Here is a 21,970-nt window from a genome sequence, read left to right as displayed (position 1 = left end):
GCATTTGAAAAGCTGGGGAGTGAAGTGGCACGAGTGAAAGATTGGAATGAGCTCTGTGACAGTGTGATACCTACGCACAGTATATGGCAATAGTTCTTTCATTTTTTTTAATGGATTTCTTGCAATGCAGCAGCTTGTTAGGTTTTTACTGTTTTCAAGCATTGTCAAAAGGACCTTGTCCATTCATAGAGAGTATAGTAATAAATTATTGCATGAAATGAAATTCTTTAAATGATGGTCAGTCGGACAGGTGTTGTGGAGTTGTAATTTTTAGTTGACCTCTTTTTTTTCAACTTTCTTTTACGTCTGAAAATAAATACAGGGTGCCCAAGGTTTACAATGTTCCTGATAATGTACTCCAAATTTATATGTACTGTTGGTAATTAATGACTAATAGGACTCAACAGGCTTCGCGGCAGGACTGTGAGAATGCAAAGACGAAAAGAAGGAAGGCCAATGAAAAAGATTCTTATGAGTTATTCAATTGATGGAAAGAAGTGCAATAAAGACAGAAATGAAAGAGGTAACAAAGACCGAATGGAGACAGAAAATGATAGATGATGATAGAATGTCACCTCCATCGTTGTCTTTTCCATCACTGCAGTCAGTTTCCATGACAACGCTGCATCCAGGCCCGCTCCATCCAGCCTGGCAGACGCAGCGCCAGCCACTCTGCTCCAGGGTACAGCGCCCGTGCCCGCTGCACAACCCTGGGCAGCCATCTGAGGATGACACAAACACAGACATGCACACACAGAGTCATTGGAATTTGTTCAAAATAGGGAATACTTGTTATGAACAATAAAAAAAAGAACCTTTCACAACGATGTCCAAATCATGAGCAACTGTGGAGGAAAAAAGTGACAATGACACCATTTTCCAATCCAAATATCACAACGAATAATTAAAATCCCCCATGTGCGCTCACCAATGTTGCAGTGCTCTCCCTCCCAGCCGGGTTGGCAGATGCAAGTCCCATCGTGGCACTGGCCGTGTTCTTCGCAGCGAGGATGGCACGCTCTCTGGTCACACGCCACACCGAGCCAACCCTCCTCACACTGGCACTGGCCCTCTGAGCAAACACCATGACTGCCACACGGCACCGGGCACAATTCTGCCAGAGAGGTGGGTGGGGGTATGTGGGCGAGACAAGCGTGTTAGTGTGAGTGGAGAAAAGAATGGGCCAAGCAGATGGAACAAATTAAGAATTGAAAAAAAAAAAGAGTTGCATAGACGATGGAGTAAAACAAAAAAAGCAACATTTAGAATTTAGGCAGAAGAATCAGTTAGCGGAAGGAGGCGTATTCTTATTTATCCACAATTTTCCGTTATCTAATAGCTAAGTACAGGAGAAGAGTGAATAGAAGCATAACAAAGTAATGATATGTATTTGCACTGCATTTTGAAACCCGCAAGTCCCTGAAATTCAGCTCTTTGGTGGACATGTTCAAACCTTTTCTTCCCCTCTGTTTGATTTTCTGTATCCCATTTTCCAACTTTCATTTTATTCTCTAACTCTCCTTGCTTGTCTATGTTTTGTTTTCCTTTGTAACTGAGGAAAAAAACACATCTGTGAGTAAAGCACCGAAAAGTTATTTCAATCTAAATATACATTGTAGGGAGAGGGTGGGAAAAGTGGAATTAAAGGTGGAGTGGCATTTAGCTATAGTTGGGCAAGAACGACATTTCGAATTGAAGGCTTCTTTTTCATAAGGACATCACAGAGAGCAAATTCCTTCTTTGTTCCACTGATAGATATTCAGATATTCAGCCACGGTCTGTCATTATCACACGCTATGGTATATCACAGTAATAAGACGTCCCCAAATGTTGAGGGCAAGTACTCATGCTTATTGCCCATAAATCATCATCGCCAAGACCAGCATTAACTTTATGTGGTGGAAAGCCTTAAAACTGACATTTTGCCATCTGTGATAGACTCTAATAAGGACAAAGATGAGGTCATTTTATACATCAATTTTGAATTACACTACTATTGTGTTTGTCTTTTCTTTCAGATCAATGTTATGCCGAGGCATTGGTGGTATTCTGCTTTTAAAGAAATCTCAAACTTTATTGCGAAAAAAGAAACATTCCAAGTATTTATTTGGCAAGATTAAATGGCAAGTTTTGTGTTGCTCCAATTTTCATTCTCGAAGCAGCCTTGATTGAAAAATAGCTTCCTCTTCTAGTTTTTCTTTTACCTCCATGTTATTCCATCACTTCAAGTAGCTGGAGGACATTTGTTTGTGTGATTGCACTTTCGGTGAGCTATCCACTGCAAAATTGTTGGTGTTTGCACTGCCTCAGTCATTACAGGTAATATTGCACACAAGCATGAAAACTGAGCAGACAATATAAGAGACAACTGCCCAATCCAAGATCCAGTTCAGCAGCATCAAATATTTTATATTCAGAAAGATAATGACCGTATGCATCATTGTTTCAATCAATTTGTCAGTCACCATCAATCACCATGTTTGTTGAGAGGAAAAAAAAGATTGCTTTCATCCCTTGTGTTGGATTACAGCGGATTGTGTTTGTTAATCTAATGTTGTGGCTGTGACTATATTGTGGATAAAAACACTACACAGCCCTGATCAATTGCCATGTTTACCTGAAATAAATATGCTGCCACGACAAAGTTTTAACCTTTTTTCCACTGTTCATGTGACCCTATAATCCATACACTCAAATGAATAAAATGAAATACTAAATATCTAAATATTAAACCTGAAATAATGCACTTACATACTATTGCCAATTTATAACACCAACATTTTTGTTGTAATATCTTACAGGATAAGCCATGCTTCCACATCAGAGGCATCTCATTATACACAAGTATCTTTTCGAAGAAGGCTACAAAATAATTTTTCATAGACTGGGTGTCCATACTTGTGCAACCACACTATCAAAGTTTGCTCATTTTACTTTTACTATTTCAATTGAATACATAACAGCATTTTAGAGTGGCTGCTATCCTTTCCTCTCATGGGTATAAATCCCATTTCCTTGGAGAAATTGTACCTGGCATGATCAGACATACCACTTGACCACTGATAAATGTGTGACGTATAGTCGCATGTTTTTTTTTTTTTGGACTGAAAATCGAATTTGTGTTTTACCAATGTAGCAGTCCGGTCCCGTCCAGTTGGGTTGGCAGGCGCAGGTGTCTGACTCAGGGAGGTAGGTGCCATGTCCTGAACACTGCTCCTGACACGCTGGCAACGGGTCCTCACAGCTGACTCCCGCCCAGCCTGGAGAGCACACACACTCCCCGCGGACGCACACGCCATGCCCACCGCACTGAGGGTCTACGCAGTCCACTGCAGACAAAGAAAGGACAAATGTCCAAGTTTGGGGGGGAAGGGGAGTTGTTAAAGGTCCGAGAGTGCCTGTCTAATTATAATCATCAGTTCACTGAGTATGAAAGCAGTGTTCTTTGCATCCCATCCAGGAGTTAACCGCCCTAGCTACAATCCCTGTATCTGTTCCGCAACATTACATTTCATAGGACACTTAAAAACCGGGCTTTGATAAGGGGTGAAATGGCCTGGTTGAAATCTGCATGTGCCGGTGGTCAGTGTTAGTGTGTGTAATTACAGCTATGAGAGCTGAGCCAAAACTCAGCACAGTGCCTCAGCACAACTCAGCTTGGCTCTGCTGTTCAAGGTCAAACACGTGATTCAGTCTCTGCAGGGGCTGTTTTTGAATGCTGTGCTGAGAGGTTACAATTAAGTAGAGTCTATAGCTATGAATAATGTGGCTTTGTTATTTTATAATTGGTGGTTATACAGTGGAGAGATGCAAAACCATGCATGACTGTGCACACAATGAGAATCCCATCGCAAAATGAGCAACTCGCATTAGACTAAAGTACTTTTATGTCACGGCTATGAAACATTATTGGGACTTCAAATATGGAATGATTAATATCATTGTTCAGGGGTGGGCATCATCCGTTTGTCCCTGAATTTCCATCCCTGACCTACGTGCGCCCAGTTCGTTGGCAAGAACCGCTCGGCTTTGAGGACATCATTTCCAAGTCACATGCAGGCACATAAAGAAAAAATGTCAGGCGTGCAATATCTGCATGTGACGTGGTTACCGGCAAGTCTATTCTCGACAGCGTTCGGCTGACTTGGACCGAACTGAACTTCAACTACAATACAATACAATACAATGCAACACAATGCAATACGATACAATGCAAAATAATACAATACGATATATTACAATACAATAGGGACAGAAAACTCAGGGACGGAGGATGATGCCCACCTCCGTCATTGTTAATACAATATTGTATGTGCGAGTAGAGGAGGTGAAATGCACTGAGTAAAAAAAAAAAAATATATATATATGCTGCCGGAATTCTTTTTTTACATGGAATATACACGCAAAGCAAACTGATGAAAAGAGAATGTCTGTAAAGCATAGGCCCTATTTTTGTGGACAGATTGAGGGTGTTTGTAACATTGTGGGATGGAACACACCCAACACCTGGCCAATCTAAGTGGCTCCCCTCATTCCCTTTAAAATCAATGCGACCGATGTGCGCACAGTCTTTGACATTGCTTCCGTGATGGAGCATGCCCCTCAGATAGTTTTGCCACATGGTCAAAGGTTTCCTATGAAAATATTTTTGTAAAGATTACAAATATTCATTCAACAGATTTCTACAACAATATAGAGGGATTATCCAATGCCATTGTTATATTTATCAATAAAATACGATGACATGCACCACACGTCTGTGGGGAATCAAAACTGTCTACCTGAATCTCAGTTAAATCCATCAAAACTGTGTTACATCACCTGCGCCACAAGTGAGACTTGCTTTTAGCTAGTCTAAAATTTAGTCTACTTTTGGTCACCATATTACCAGATATGTCAGGGGGCATACAATACATGCCGGAACGCCTATTGAGGTGCTTACAAAATTCACAAACATGCTAAATTAGACTTGCCCAAGCACGGAAATGGAGACATGTTTTTCCTTTTAAGGAAACAGCATTTACAAGTGCATTGTTGTTGAGATTCTGGCATGTTGACCAGTTTTAATCAGGCGCTGTTATAGTAATTTATCTGGAAATGAATGTGGCATCTTTCCATCAGTTTATATTACTTTTGAAAATAAAAGTTGCCTTTAAAGATGGTTTCTCTGATTACCATATTGAAAGCAGACGTTTATTCACGCTCACCTGATGACCTACAGATTGTACATTCAGCCAAGTACATGGTGTTGGTCTCGATATGATCGTTATGTTGCATTAGCATCATTTGTATCAGTCAGTGAAGTAATGTACTTTTATTTTGCAATCAGCAGCTGTAACTGGGGCAAACTGGTATATGTTTGTACTATGGATAGAAATTGTGGACTTATCATTTTTTAACTTCTGCCATCACAAACAACAAGTCATCACAAGTACTGTTTGATGTAAGATTGGCTGTAAACGTCTGCCAGCTTGGGCAGGAAATTGGGTTGATGACAGCAGTTTACAGAAAACCAAAACACATGCACAACCTAAACCTCAATCCCCCTCCAATTTCACCCCCATGCTGTGTGGATAATTACAATCATACACAAATGTAATTTATGTTACTATATCGTCCAGTTAATCTAAAAGTCATATGCCACTAACTTCATGGACCAGTTACCTACACTCACCACAAGGTCGAATCGCTATCCAACTCATTTACACAATTATGACAAATGTGTTTATTTGAGGAATGTAAGCGTTTTGGCTGAGGAAAGTCAATTGTGTTTGCTATATGGAACAAAGACAATTCTAACTTTTCCCATGCATTTTGAAAATAAACACAATACGTAACTTCCAGATATATTATTTATTCTGCCATAATGCATTTCCAACAAATACATGTTCACTGATGTGAAAACCAATTGATATTTCGATTTAGATAATTTTGGGTCACCAGAAATCCTTCCCAATGATGTTAATACTGGGTAGTTTATTTTAAGGAATAATGTTAATAATATGATCACGTTGGCAATATAAACTAAATGATTGAATTAAATTTGTCAAGTCAAGTCAAGTTTATTTGTATAGCCCTAAATCACAAACAGTCTCAAAGGGCTACACATAGCCAAAATTGACAATTATTCTCAAAGCATCCCCTGATCATAAGCTCCCAAAAGGGCAAGGAAAAACTCAAAAAACCCCTGCCAGGGGAAAATGAGAAACCTTGAGAAGGGACCACAGAGGAAAGGATCCCCCTTTCAGGATCACCAGGTATTTCAAACCCAAAGAGGTGTGGGTTTGAAATAAAACAATTGTTTTGTGGTGACCAGGAATGTTGTGTTTATTTGTGTATAGCCTACTTTACCTTCTCTGTTTTGAGTTAGTTTAGGCCCCAGTTTAATTTCTTTTCACACAGTAAAAAACAAGCAAACCAAGATGGGTCATGAAAAACACATAAACCGGTAGAAGAATTGAGTGAAATAATGCAACAAGTGAAATATATCATGGCCCTTGTTGATAACATTGTAATATTTGTATTGATAGTCCTGAGCAATTATATTTCTTCAAGCCGTGAAAAGACTTACTGTCCGTCTGCAGTCTGTCAGCACATTTAGCGTTTATGGCAAATTAAAAACACTCTTTCTATGTTTAAATAAAAAAAAAAAAATTTAATCTAACTGTAGTTAATTTTGCCCAAATAGCACTCTATGGTTAGGTCTGAAACCCAAATCATATTTCAATGCGGAGAAAAACAATAAGTCCTTGATCGATTAATCACTGTAGTTTCTTTATACTAATTATATATAAAAAAAAAAAAAAACTTGATTTATGGCAAGAATGTAATGTGAACATTGATACACACCAATTGGAGCAAGGAGGCAGTTACAGGAGCGAATGAAATGGGTGGCTTGATGGGCATGCTTTATTTTAGAGTGCACTTTTGACAATATGAATAATAATATTATATTACTTGTGCAGTATTTAGCGATACTATTTAATTCACTCATTTACAGTACAATAACCTTTTTGTTATAGTATTCCTGGTACTACAGCTGATTGTGACATATTTTGGTTTACAATGAGACCCCTGGAATGTCCAGCTTTACTTGTTTTTCACTGAACCAATTAGCATGAGTTTATTTTGACTGACGTTTTGTGCCACACATGAGAGTTAGAGTGCTTTTTTTCTTAATGAGAAGCCCAGTGCAGTGAGAAGTGTATCCTCTCCCACTGAGGGACAAACAATTTGTTGGTGAAGGTACCAAAATACGCGTTAACATCAGCATTTGACAGAGTTTCTTCAAGGTCAGAAATGTTTGCCAAATGTTTGCCCACACTTATTGTGTTTTTTTTTCTTGTTGCAAAAAAAAAAAAAAAAAAAATCCTTTGCAACAAGAACAGTACAGGCGAATGTTTGGCAAACCCAATGATGAGAACGCAACATTCGTTAACCGCATAAACACTTGCAATTGTTGGGATAAGGACTTTATCGGCACGTGTGAGCTGGAAAGGACCCGGAAGACAAGGAAAATAGTGGCAATTAAGACAAGTGTGTGAGAAGCAGCTGCACTCAAACGTGAGTGCCATAGAAAGCGGTTTGCTTCTGAAATGAATAAGCAAGCAATACGACCTTTCTTTGTGTGTGTTTGACAGCTGTAGCTTAAGTCACTGGACTGAAAGGTACGTTTTAATTACAGTTACAGAGCTCAAGATGGTGACAAAATGAAAAAAGTGTGCAACAATGTTTTAATGTCTAATAATCGTGCCACACCTCATAGCGACACAGAAAAACACAAAAATGCTGTATGAGGAAATTTCATCTGCAAAGTTGACGGAGTTCTTTGTTAGACCAGGCAACATAGAATAGAAAAAAAAAAACAATTATGAGGAAGAAAACAAAAGACTCAAGTGACCGTCTTTTCTCTGTGATAAACCAATATTCTTGTGAGACTGTTTTATTACTTACATTATTACACTGAAAAGATAGGAAGACATATTTTGGTATTATTTAGAACATTGTGATATTTAAGACTTCAAAAGAGAACTACTATTAATTTTTGGGGTTTTATTTTCTGCTCATACAGGGAAGGCATAATTTAAATTAGGGCTGCACAGTATATTGAAAAAATATTGCCATTTTAATAATGCAGAATACAAAGGATGTGCAATAAATTCATATGTAATTGTATGGTTTAAATGAAGGGTACCCAAACTTTTCCCTTTAAAGGCCACATAACTTGTATCTTCTGTGATGAGGTGCCACTGTCAGTTTCTAAAGGAAAATTAGTGTGACAATAACAGGGGTTCCTAAGCAAAATTTTATGTTCCAGAAAGACCCACAAAACCAAATATTAAAAAATCTTTCTGGAAAGGAAATATATTATAACACGATTAGTGAAATAAATATAAATATTTATGAAATGAAAAACAACCAAATAACCCCCTCTGGGTTCTTAACAAACAACAAAATAAAATAAGGAATGACACCATTTGTGAAATAAACACCGAAATAACCATCTCTGGGTGTTTCACAGAAAAAAAAAAAAAAATGACTGCAGTGAGGTTGAATAGAATGTCAAGTTCTCTGCATGTATTAGTCTCAACCGCATGCCCAATCTGAAAGCCCTCGCCTCGTGTGTGTTTTTTGAGCGCCACTGAAGGTGAAATACATGCGTGGATAGAGACAGGAACGCCGACTGCGCCTTGTGTGCGCCGGGCTGAATGTGTCTTTGGTGTTGTTCAGGGGGCCGGGCCAAATGTAAAGGCAGTTTGTATTTGTAATTTGGGGACTTCTGCTTTAACCAGTTGAAACCTTAAATGTGCATTTCCATCCAATAGGAAAACATTATGTGGAGGAAATACTAAGACTACATAATTAGATATGAAAACATTCATGTTTTCCACATGGAACATTTCTTTCTTTCATTAGATACTACATCCATATTACATATTGCATGTTTTTCCAATATTGGGCAGCCCCACTTTAAATATATTTGCTTTAAAATCTAGTTTGGTATCAGTATCTCCAGGACTGTCTTTTTTTTTTTTTTTTTTTTTGTTACATTATCTATAATGGCCATTGACATGTTTTTGCAATGAGTTTTGTAGTAATCAATGCTGAAAATAGGGCAAAGTCATCAAAGTCATGAAGCTGAAACTGTGTATTGAGTTTTACTCTCTTACCTAGTTCACAGTTTACCCCCTTGTAGGCAGGGCTGCATATGCAGACGCCGTGCATGCAGGAGCCATGGTTGGAGCAGGTGGGGTCAATACACTGACCATCCTCCACATTACACTCTGCTCCCTTCCAACCGTCCAGGCACACACACCTTCCTTTCTCATACACGCCGTTACCGCTGCACAACACGGGGCACAAATCTGTAACAGGAAAAACACAGATTACAGCCACGTGAAAAAACACACATAGTACTGCAGTATATTAGCTGGGAGACCACAGTAACCCAGTGTGAGAGAGGCGACACACTCTTATCTCAGCCGCTGCACGGATTCGGCAAATCCTCAAACAGTCCTACGCCCTTCCTCACGTACACAGTCACTCACACGCACACACGCGCACACACGCGCACACACGCACACACACACACACACAAACACAAACAGAAACACACACGCGCACTCACGCACGCACACAGACACACACATTCGCACTCACACATACAAAGAACACGCACACAGGCACATGCACACATCCCGGCTTATCACTCACGCTGTTTCAATTTACTCAAGCACCACCTGAGCCCGGCTACCACGGCAACCCAAGAATTGGAGAAAATCCCCTCAACGTCACCTCACTTGCTCTGAACAGGCCGTGAAAACAATCGTGAAAACGAAAGATTAGGGACGAGAGAGCATTAGGGTTTTATAGAATGAAGAGTTTTCGTCATGCAGAGATGGAGACCTGTGCGGCAGCCAGCCACATAGGCACTGACAATTCTCCAATTGTTTGATCCTCTGTAAATATAACCTGCTGCACTCTGTCCCAATAACGGCATACTTTTTACATCTCCTTCCATAACTTGTCAAACAACGGTTATCACAATGCAATCAAATATGCGAAGATGAGAGGAGCGTGCGAATAAATGACGCATGGAAATAAATCAGAGGAGAAATAGCAGAACACCTGTTTCAACACATTGAGGCCGATACAAATTTTACAATGTGAAAAAAAGTGGGCAGAGGAAGAAGACTGGAAACAAGAGTAGGGAAAGCCAGAGGAGAACAATAAATTTCACAACAAAATGTAAGAAAATAAATTGAGTAAAAGTTTGAATAAAAATAATGACTAGGATAATACATTTATTTAATGCAGAAACAGTTGCTGGGTTGATTTAACTATTTATCATGATGTTTTGTTCTTAGGTTATTAGAATATTTTTTACACCGTAGGACACAACAAAACTGACAACTCCTAGCTGTGAATGCTCATTACGTAAGATTGCAGATGTTGCCTAATGCGTAACCTGCAAACAAATTTGACTAATCCTGAGGTAGGATAAAATAATAACTATAATAGTAATTCCCTCTAATCTCTGTGTAAAAGTGGTGCAGTAGCAGAGCCCATTTAATTGTGCAACAGACACACTGTCATTATAGAAAATATTGCAAGGACCTTGGTTGCTTGGCTTTTTACTTATTTCAATTCATTTCTCTTTGCCAATACCGTGTAGATATTTTGAAGCTAATGCGAGTCAGAGGTGGCTGACATTTAAGTCCCCATATTGCTTTTAATGTGTAGAATGTTCTGGAAGAGTCCTTTAGGAACTGTGGACAGACAGACTGACAGACAGACAGTGCTTTAAATAACCTTTGCAGATGGAATATACAGTCTCTCGAGCAGTTATTTTCTGAAATGCATTGAGCCTTCATAAGAAAATCAATTCAAATGTGTAAATGGATGCACTCAAAACAAAAAGACTGAACAGATTTGTTTTTGTGGTGAGATGTGTTTTCAGTTGTTTTTCCTTATTATTGCACCTAGTGCAAAGCACAAGGCAGTTTTTAACAATTTGTTCATGTTTATTTACATAAAATATGTAGCATTTTTTTAGGTGTGTTTGTATGCTTCACCAATCCTGGAAAAATCAATATTTTTTTATTTGGGCACCAATCTGTATAACACACACAATATTTTTAATGTTGAATTGTCAACATCCCTATACCCGGAATTAAGAGGCCATACCTTTGTTTGGCTGTGTGAGACTCTTGATTGATTGATTGACTGATTGATTGATTGATTGATTGATTGATTGATTGATTGATTGATTGATTGATTGATTGATTGATTGATTGATTGATTGATTGATTGATTGATTGATTGAGAAACAGAATAACAAATGGGCATGCACTCATCTATTTTTTTGAATCTCCCATTGGAAGAGCGTAGGGGGTCCCAACCTATAATGTGAGTGACAGTCTCACTTAACAGAACAACATTTTCAAATGTTTGTGATTACCTTTGGCACAGTTAGGACCCATGAATCCTGCAAAGCAATGGCACCGTCCAGCAACACATTCTCCATTTCCGTTACATCCTTTGGAGCATCCATCAACTGTATCTATGAAACAACATACATGGACATGTCATTTATTCAGGCCATTAAAGACAGTAAACAAGAAAATAATCCACAGAAAACGGCATCAACTGGCATAGCTTTCTGTTATTGAATGAAATATGTGATAAGCAATGGATGGCTCCCCAGACACAGAAGCTCGATTAGATTAGCCTGATCCAGCTGCTATCACTCTCTGGAGACTGGCCAAGCACTCACTTACTCTGTGTTGCACTAAGCACATTATGCTGCATTACAGGTTGCAAACACGCAGCGCGCAAATTTACATACATCAGCGCTTCATCATCAAACTGTTTACAAGAACACAATTTGGAACAAGATTGGAGAACACAAAATGTGACGATGTGAATGACCCATTTAGTGGAGAATGGATTATTGTGCGATGTTACTGCTGGAGCAAATGCATGCAGAGGTCAGTAAATGACACTGCACCATTACATTAATAACTTTGCTGCTATGTAAGATAAACTTTGTGATGTTCACGGTGTCTTTAGGACACTGAGCTTGCAAATAATCAATCACCCATTCAAACATTGGCTTAACAAACTTTATTATTTGTTAAGTGTTTTTCATACATGGGACCGAAACACACACACAATGGGTTACTTGCCTATCTCCCATGAGGTCAGTATGGGTTCAGTTCTCAGTTGAGTGACTGTGTGAACGTGGATGCGAATTATTGTCTGTCTCATATGTGCCCTGTGAGTGCCAGGCAACTAATCCAAGTCTTTCAATCAGAGTAAGTCGGGAGAGACTCCAGCTCACTGTGACACTGAACGGGACAAGCAGTGTAGAAAATGGATAGCTGTATGGATGGAAGGAATGATGGGTCATCTTTTTATTATTCCCCTTACCATTAGGTGTTGATGTGATTTTTTTTTTTTATCATGCCACACTGCAAACAAACAATGCAACACTTATTGCTTTATCGCTTTGTATGCAACACTATTTCCTGTCACTTTAACTTTTACATGAATTGTATTATTATTATTAGGTTCCAGTACCGAAGAAATGACATTGGGCCCCATCTATCAATCTCTGACTGTCAAGGACAAGTTTACAATGGGAAGTTAGAGAGCCCCGTCCGAATCAGCTGATTGTGCCGTCCCATACTCTAAGTCTTGAAATCCATCCAGTCAGGTGGTTGGGTTGTAGGACAAAAAAAAAACACCTAGCAACAACTCAAGGGACTCTTTTTAGAACCAGAACAAAATTGTGACATACACCCCTGATAATGTATTTCCCATTGAAAATGGAGAGAACAAATACAACACAAATTAGAACCCTGTGCTGTCTCTCTCTGTTCCTTTGCATATAGATCTACTCAAGAGTCAAACCAAAGCTGTTTTCTGCCTTCTTTTATTGAGGTTGCATGAATGACAAATCCTTCATTGGCATAGACCACACATGTACAAACACACACACACACACACACACACACACACACACACACACACACACACACACACACGTGCACACACGCACGCACGCACGCACGCACACGCACACACACACACAATTTTACAAACAAACAGCGATATAGCGTGAGTCTCGCCTTGAGGCACGCGTGGCACATGCTAATGAGACAGGCAGCACAGTTCCTCCACAGCAGTGCATCACTATAGAAACCAAAGTAATTTTCACCTCCATCACCTGTCACCGTCACACTGATGGAGAGGAGTGCCAATCATCACCCACACAGTCAGGAAAACTCCTCATGTGAGTCTTCTATCCTCTTGAAAAAAAATAAACTTGCACGCGCAAATTTTCATATTGGATGTGGCACCTGACAAATACAATGAGCAAGAACCCATCTGCAAGGTCAAGGGTGTCATGTCAACCAGAACGAATTGAGTTTGTCTTGGTTCCCCTTCCGGTTTTATTTTGTAACTGTCTCTTCCTTCATTTGGGCAACTTGGCCTTTGTCTGTGTTCCTTGATTGTCTTCCCCGCCCTGATCGTTTGCACCAGCTCCTCCTTGCTGTGTGTGTGTGTGTGTGTGTATAAATAGTATATCTCCCCTTGTCTTGTGCTAGTTCGTCTTGTCAGTCCTGTCAGTTCTAAGCTTATCATCCAAGTCAAGTGTCAAGTAAATCTTTGCCATTATGAATCTTAGTTTTGTATCGTTCTTTGGAACTTGCTTGTTTTGGGTAACTGTTTCTCCTCATTCGAGTGATTTTTTGTTTCTTGGTCATTTTGGGCTTTTTCCCCTCAAAAGTGATTTTGTGTTGAAATGTATTCATTAAAAAAATCTTTATTTGCACGTTGACTCGTCTGAGTCGTGCGTTTGGGTTCAAACCTACTTCAGTCGTGATAACGGGAGGAGCTTTTATTTCTGTGGAGACGGCATGATCTCTCAGAAAGATCGGGGTCGGGACGGTTGTAACGGTAAATTACGCTCTGTATTTTCAGGTCAATATCTTAGCTATAAAATTCTCCAGGCAATTAACAAGTAATGCATGAAGACCAGTCTATTTGACTATACGGCATGTGTGTGTCCATGCATAATCTGTTCTTTCCACTGACTAAACCATTTTCAGTTGGAAATCATTCATGCCATAAGTTATTGCAGCTAAGTGCGATTATAAAATAGGTACTTCCACCCAAGTGGTCTGATTGGTCAAATAAGCATTCCAATTGTAGTTTATGAGCCTTTTAAAGTTCCAGCCATGCTTTATGACCCTTGGGTTTAATGTGAAATGAATCGGCTACTCAGCTGACAAGAAATACCCATGCATTTTCTAACCATGGTTTCATCTGTTTCATAGACAATGCGTAGGTGGCCATATGATCATAAACTCATTTCGATACATATATACATTTATGCTAGAACTTCAAAGAGGAACGATAGCTGAGATTATGTATGACAAAGAGTGGCGTATTTGATTTATGCGCAATTAGACCAGTGTGTGTAGGGAGAGGTGAATAAATAACATACTGATTGTGTCATTTCTTTTATCAGATACTATATGTTGTGAGGTTTTAAAAATGATTTTCTTTACTGTATGTATGTACGTATGTATGCGTGTATGTGTGTGTGTGTGTGCGTGCGTGCGTGCGTGCGTGCGTGCGTGCGTGCGTGCTGTCTGTCTGTCTGTCTGTCTGTCTGTCTGTACGTATGTATGAATATGTATGTATGTATGTATATATGAATATGAATGTATGTACTGTAATTTCTGGACTATAAGACGCACCTGATTATAAACCGTACGAGCAAAAATGAGGGGAAAATTTTGTTTTTTTCATAAATAAAAGCCGCATGTGCACGCGAGTTATTTACAAAGGTTGACGGTACACAGAAAGCCTTTTTGAAGTTTTAATAAACATTCCTCAACATTTCTTTCCAAACACTGCCTGTGACGTGGGAGTAATACTGCAGCAACACGGAAGTAACACAGCAGCACTACTAGGGCTGGATAAAGGAAACATACCGGTAAAAGTCACTGAGACGCGGCGGTAACACAGCAGCAACACGTTAGCACAGCACTAACAGGGCTGGTTAAAAAATATACCAGTAAAAGTAAAAACAAGAGCCAGTAAAAAAAACATCAAAGTCTTCCTCCTCAGTGTCGGATTGGAATAGCGTCAGATATAATTTGCCACAAACTTTCTCAGTCTCTCTTTTATGCATTTCTTCTAGCATTTTCCATTATGAGGGTCTGTTACTGCCAATTTTATTCATGCACAAAGTGCTGAGTTTCATTAAACTAGCGAGCAACACGTATGGCTACAGAGTGGACGTGACCGGGAAATAAAGAAAGAAAAGAGTGACGCAACAGGATGTCATCAACAACAGCCCAGTGCCCCCTAGTGGCCAGAATAAACATCTACAGTGCATGAGCGGCTCTAGTTCCTACGTTAAGAGCCAAATCGAGTGCCTTTAACTTAAGAGCAGCATCATATGCATTTATTTTGTCACCCCATAATGAGGGTTTGTATATAAGAGCTTCCTTTCTTCAGTAATGTCCCCCTTGATCTCGTTCTGTCTCTTCTTTGTGTGAATTATACGGCACTATTTGCCTGGCGGCACTAATTTGCTTGGCGGATGGACATGCAATCAACACACCACTCCTCTCCCCATATCCTTCCTTCGCACAACAGCGGTCCACAGCCTTTTTACGAGTGCATAAGTGATCGAGTCATCACAAAAATCACGAAGAATCTATAGATACGCCTCACCGGAAAAAAAAAGCTGCAGGGTTCAAAACTTGAGCAAAAAGGAGCGGCTTATAGTCTGGAAATTACGGTGTGTGTATCTCTCTCTCTCTCTCTCTCTCTCGCTCTCTCTCTCTCTCTATATCTATATCTATATCTATATATATATATATATATATAGATATAGATATAGATATATAGATAGATATACACACACACACACACACACACACACACACACACACACACACACACACACACACACACACACAAACACACACACACATGCACGCACGCCCCCCCACACACCGGTGGTCTTTAAAAAAACAAAATATTTGACTGATATCATACAAGCCTGTAGTCAGCTAACCTAACACATGCAGCTTTAAACGTTGTTTCACTGTCCCTTTTATACTGTCTCAGGAAATTAATGATCATTGTGATTGCCCATGACAGCATTGCAGTACACGTAATCACATACCTCATTGCTTTTGCAACCATACTTTATAGCCATCCACGTGTTTTTATGACAACAAGTATACACGGGTATTTGGGTAAAGCATTGACTTCACGTATTGTTTTCATATTCTATGTTCTCAAATGTTTCCTCTGTCAAATCGAGGAAGGTTTATTGATCTTATTTTTTTTCCCTAAAGAGTAGAGCCCTCATTTATTCATTGCTGGGTCAAGTTACTATTTGCTGAGTAAAAGCTCATTTTCCCGACAATGAACATCTTGTATTTTATCTTCCTATCAGCCTCCAGTCGGAGCTCCAGCACATAGGGTCTCACACCAGAATGCCTCGTGGAACAGTTGGTTTTATTTCTTTCATCCCAAACAATGCAGTGATAGTTTGTAATGATTTGTTGAATTGGTAGTAAAATTTGCTTTTATCATCAATCCTTTATTTTTCTCTTCTAAGCCAAGCCCTTTGACAATCACACACTGCTAGTTGCCATTAATATTTGACTATATTTACCTCATTAAAGGGAGTATGTCTCCACTTCAGAATGTAGTAATGCACACAAAAAATACTGTATTTGTTATATTTCAGCCTTCAAACCAATCATGTTTATTGGTTGCATGTTGCCAGTCATTGCATAAAGGATTACGACAAAATGAAAGAAAAAAAAATCAGAACAATAATTTTTTTTTTTTTTTTTTTTACAATATGACAGTTTGGACCGACACAGTCTGGTCTTTCAAAGGGTTCGTGATTTAGAAGCATTATAACACCTACGATGTGCCATCACGGTGATTACATAATGTGCAACACTGGGTTCCAAATAGTTATAAGAATAGGTACTAGTAATGTCTTACATTCACTTTCATGCATACATAGGTTTTGGCATAAATTGTACTTGTCAGAGTAGTTTTAATCCAACATATTTTTTTATATCTATTTGAGTATTTTTGTTAAGAAATTGTATATTTTACTTTGTTACAATCTTGATCTAGATTTTGCACGATACTTTTATTTTTGACTAATTGCTCATGTAATTTACAGTGCATGTTTTCGTTTGTGAGAGCGACTGCTGCCTTGCATGGGCACCATCACATGTCTCTGTTTCATCAGCCGAAAGGAACACTGAGTAAAATGTAACTCCATTGGACTAATCAAATGGAGGCAGGCAGACAGAAATGTGGCTGCACACAGTCGCTGCAGCTTCACACAGAAGCAAGGTTGTCAAAGGGGCTAATTTTTGTGAAATCCATTTACAAGTTTCGAGACATTCCTTGCAGTCTCGACATGCTGAAGGTAACAGTTGGAAATACCTCACATATTGTATTGAGTCCTCTGACCAGAATGCACTTTGCAATGTTTGAAACAAATACCTTGCCTTACAGCCCAGAGAAGTCCAACCTAATTCTCGACGCAATTAACACTGGGCTTGCAAAATGTTTGTTTAGTTTCAACTAATATTTGTGGACAGTTCACAGTTTATTAGAGTGTGTTACCCTTCGGTGTGACAAGACTTGGCATCACTGGAAAGCAGTTAACGTTTTGCATCATTGCCCTATGTGTGAAAATGCCTGCAGGTTATAGTCATCCTTTAATTGAAATTATATAAAGTTAATTAAGTTTGGTTTTATATTTAAATACAATGGAGGCCAACATTATTCCAACCGTGGCCACATTTGAAGTGATTAATTTATTTTACTTACCAACTGCTCCCACTCTCAGTACTCACGACAGTACCACAAAATAAAAACATTGCAATTTTTCCTTCTATGTTGGTGTCATAAGTGGGTTGTGGCCCGTACACTTGTAGTTTTATTCTGAAAGGCATTTTATGTTACAAGTACTTGTTCTCTCAGAAATAAAAAATATTGTTTTCCCGATACTGACTATACAACCTCTCGAAGTTTGGACTGTTCCAGAACCTTCATTTAATGGAACCCCAAATGAAAACGGCCGCTGGTAATTATCCACTTGTCAGTATTCAACCATGTAGTCCTGCATTATTCAGACTCCAAATGACGCTGGGATCCACGCTTGTCATAGCAATCAGAGCTGCACCAGGTTTAGAAAATTACTACAAGCAGTCCTTATCATTCTCTTTCAAATGGCTGTCTCTTTCCACAACAAGTTCACTTGACTTGAAAAACATGGAAAGTTCTCTCCGAAAGTAAATGACTTGACACTTCAACATGTCTATATATATATAAGCAGATGAAAACTGAAAGAGGACAAGGCAATGATGAGCTCTGAGACTAGTAATTATGTAGTTGAAGCGTATTGTGACTCAACTAAGCAAAATATTGCCACCTGTGAATATGCAAGTGTTCTTCTCACCTATGGGAGTGCTGTGAAGTAAGACTTGCTCAAGGTTTCGGCCATCGTTGTAGAGAGCCAGATGCCAGGTGCCAGGGTCCATGTACTCAATAAAACGCGTTTCTTGGAGGCCGCTCAACAGCAGACCTTTAGGTGATTTGCCAGCTGAAACAGGATCACTCAAAGACCTGGGCAGTGCCTTCCCATCCAGCAGTTTCACAAAGTCAAACTGAACAAAAGGAAACAAACAAACGATAGTTACTAACTGCATCCACAAAGAAAGAATTTATGCACTCAAGAAATTGCATGACATATGTAAAATTTCACCCGCAAAGCATGACATTTAAAATAGTCTTGCCGACATGGGGAAGGAATAAAAATAAGATGTAGGTAATCAGAAAGTCTTTGTATGGGTGCGGTGGTAGTGTGACCCTGTGGCTCCTTCCAGCTTGACTTTCAGATATCAGTGTGCAAGGTTCACCGGGCTAACTATGCTTCTTAGCCAAAAGCAGACCTTTAGCAATACAACTGAGGCCAAATAAATTAATTCAATATAATTACATGAAATATTAACATTCTAACCACTCACTCTTTTGAATACCGTATTTTTCGCACCATAAGGCACACTGAATTATATGACGCACCCTCATTGAATTTTTTATTTTAGAAATTATTTCATATATAGGGCGCACCAGATTAAAAGGCGCATAAAATAGAAGCTATACGGCATCAAACTGAGGTTGACTAGGGTTGCGGTACGCATCCACTAGACAATAACCAATGAGCCCTCAGTAAACAATCGTGTTTCTCAAACTCTCTCCCATAAAAGTGATCGGAACCGACTAAAGACCGATTTAGCACATTGGTGCTGCTTATTTATGATTCTGTTGCATATTGATCCGTAAACGTACTAGAAAACATTAACGGAACAGTCTATTCGGAAATAAAATGGCCTCGCGGGTACAACAGCTATTCAGTGACGCCCCCTGACCATGGTTGCCGTAATGCTGGGAAGCGATGCGACCTTGGAATTTACAAGTCGTACTAAAACATACTGAAACATTTTGGCAGAGCACTGTGTACAACCAGTATGGATCAACAAATTAATCAATTGATCCATATATAAGGCACTCTGCATTATAAGGCGCACTGTGGTTTTTGGAGTAAATTATAAGTTTTTAAGTGCGAAAGTACAGTATTTTCAAAGTACAGTAGTTGTTAGATGTTTTGCCTTTACACATATTCTACAAGGTAACTTAAACCTCTTACGAATTATTTTTCTGTTAAGATACAATTCACTGATTCTTTCAGCTACTTCAAAAAGTGCTGCTTCTGTTGAAATATCGCAGCGGTTGATTGCTTTTCTGTGATTCAGTAGTGGGTTTGTTTCCTTTTTCCACTAACACTTTGGATTCCTTTCCTTTTAACTCAGTTTTGAGATTGCAGTGCTGTCCTAAACTTTCCAGGGTCAAAAACGTCAAAGCTACCCAAAGAACAAATATCTATGATATACAGCATTCAACTAGGACCTTTATTCAAGTTTGAGCTGTGGTGGCAGTCCATGCTCTATATAGTGGTCCAAGATGTTTGCAAAGCATCATACATGCTGCCCAATATAGTACATATACAGTAAGTAAAACAGATGTTAAGTAAAATAGTAGCCATTACCGCAATTCATGCTGAAATGCACTGATTTTATTGTGTGGGTCTCTTCATATTGTGTCATTGGCACAACTGATGCTCAAATGCGGTCCTATAAATGAGTGTGGAATTAATAACTCGTATGTGACGTTCTATTTTTCTTGTGACCTGATATCGCTCTGGGCGGGCAGCTTTAAAACCACACTACAGATGAAGAATTACTCTGTTCAATTTAGAGATTGACTGAAAACTGGCACACTGGCAGCTTAAACAGAGGCATTGCTTTTCTCTGCATGAAAGAGGGAAACAATGAGGAAAGTAATTTTTTTCCAAACAAAAGCAGTGGAAACAAAACCTACAGTTTTGCAAGCTTTTGGCTTCTTGTTTCCAAGATGGAAATTGTGCATTTGGACGCAAAAAGTTGACTTTTGACCGGAGTCCTATAAATGACTATGGCATACAAAAACTTGGCCAATAAAGCTGATTCTGATTGTAACATTGATATTCAAACACATCCTTTCTGATCGCCATGACATGTTGCTTGCTGAGAGTGTGTCTGACACAACCGTGGTGCCTTACCTGTGTGTGTGTCGGTGGTATATTCCTGCGCCCATAGACTCCCAGCAGTGCGTTATGGGAGAGCGAGAGATTAAACTTGATGTGGGATGGATGGTGCACAGTCATATGAAACCTCCAAAAGACTCCTGGTGGGATAGCCTGATTCTGTTGTGTTCCAATGTCAACCTCGCCACGGTCAATGGCCCGTCCGCGCACCCACTTTTCTGTTGATTGAAAATACGAATAGTTGGTGTTAAGGTCATATAGTGTAGATTTATCAAGGATAACAAGGGGCTCTCTTCACAATCAAAAGCCAAATTAAATACCAGCTCTGTGTCCTTAAACATCATTGGGATCAACAGCTCTACTAATGAAGTGAGACTGAAGAGACATCATGAATGACTCATCGCTGGAAAAATCCTGCTTTTCAACAGACTCTATGTTGGCAGTATTTTGGAAAGGACCTGCATTGAACTCCTTTAAAAAGAAGTCTTTTGTCTGAGCACTATCTACAGAGACAGTGACTCGTGATATTTTAGCATCTTTTGACAATAAATATAGTGTGCACAAAAAAATGGTAAAGTTAGAGGTAGAGCGGAAAAAAAGATATTCATGCAATCCCAAATCGAATCATGGCAGGGAGATAACGTCTTGAGTGTGTGTCTTTGTGTATAAAGAGAATAGGCATCACCAAAAGTCCTTTGACCATTAGCTCCTTGCCTCTCCATAAGCCTTTATCAACCACCAGGCCTCAGTCTTTTGTGTTGGAGGAGCAGGTGAACCTCTTCAGCCCTCTTTGTGTCTGCCTTTATGGAGAGATATATCTGTGCCTCTAAAAGAAGGTGGAGGAAATATGGTGACAGAAGGGAGCCTGCCGATAGTTACGGCCACAAAGGCAGATGAACAGTTAGGGGCAGATTCATGGATGAGTCTGTGCGCTCTCTGTCTGTAATGGCCGCAGCTTTACCACTCCATTATGGCAACATCATGCACAACCACAGGCCAGCTGTCATATATCTTGTGCCATCAAAAGACAGTCAGCAAGACAGCACAGCGATGCCACTGTTCACTTATTACTTATGTCAGGCTTTCAAAATGGTGAGACTGTAATGACACTGATCTCACAACATATCTTATGGGCAAGAGCTGATAATTTTTAATGAGGTGATGTCATGGCCTACCATTAAAAAGCAGGGTATCGACTTTCTGAAATTTCTTGTCGGTTGGATGGCTTCTCAGGCTTTGGCCAGTAGTGTCATGGTA

General features: G+C 39.4%; 1 protein-coding gene across 2 annotated transcripts in view; it reads right to left on the bottom strand.

The window, feature by feature from the left end:
- tenm1 (teneurin transmembrane protein 1) overlaps positions 1-21,970 on the bottom strand; it is a 176,278-nt gene that overhangs the window by 61,034 nt on the left and 93,274 nt on the right. For both annotated transcript variants that reach the window (XM_049744686.2, XM_049744678.2), the window contains 8 exons: positions 20,729-20,931; positions 18,530-18,737; positions 11,462-11,563; positions 9,171-9,365; positions 3,129-3,329; positions 929-1,114; positions 816-845; positions 576-722 (listed from right to left, as the gene is read on the bottom strand). In XM_049744686.2, the coding sequence (XP_049600643.1) occupies positions 576-722; positions 816-845; positions 929-1,114; positions 3,129-3,329; positions 9,171-9,365; positions 11,462-11,563; positions 18,530-18,737; positions 20,729-20,931 (1,272 nt within the window). The remainder of the gene's footprint in view (positions 1-575; positions 723-815; positions 846-928; positions 1,115-3,128; positions 3,330-9,170; positions 9,366-11,461; positions 11,564-18,529; positions 18,738-20,728; positions 20,932-21,970) is intronic.

This window comes from Syngnathus scovelli, chromosome 1 (genome assembly GCF_024217435.2).
Source record: "Syngnathus scovelli strain Florida chromosome 1, RoL_Ssco_1.2, whole genome shotgun sequence".
Classification (NCBI taxonomy): domain Eukaryota; kingdom Metazoa; phylum Chordata; class Actinopteri; order Syngnathiformes; family Syngnathidae; genus Syngnathus; species Syngnathus scovelli.
Note: the sequence above shows the minus strand (reverse complement) of the source record. Positions and strands in the feature narration are given on the sequence as shown.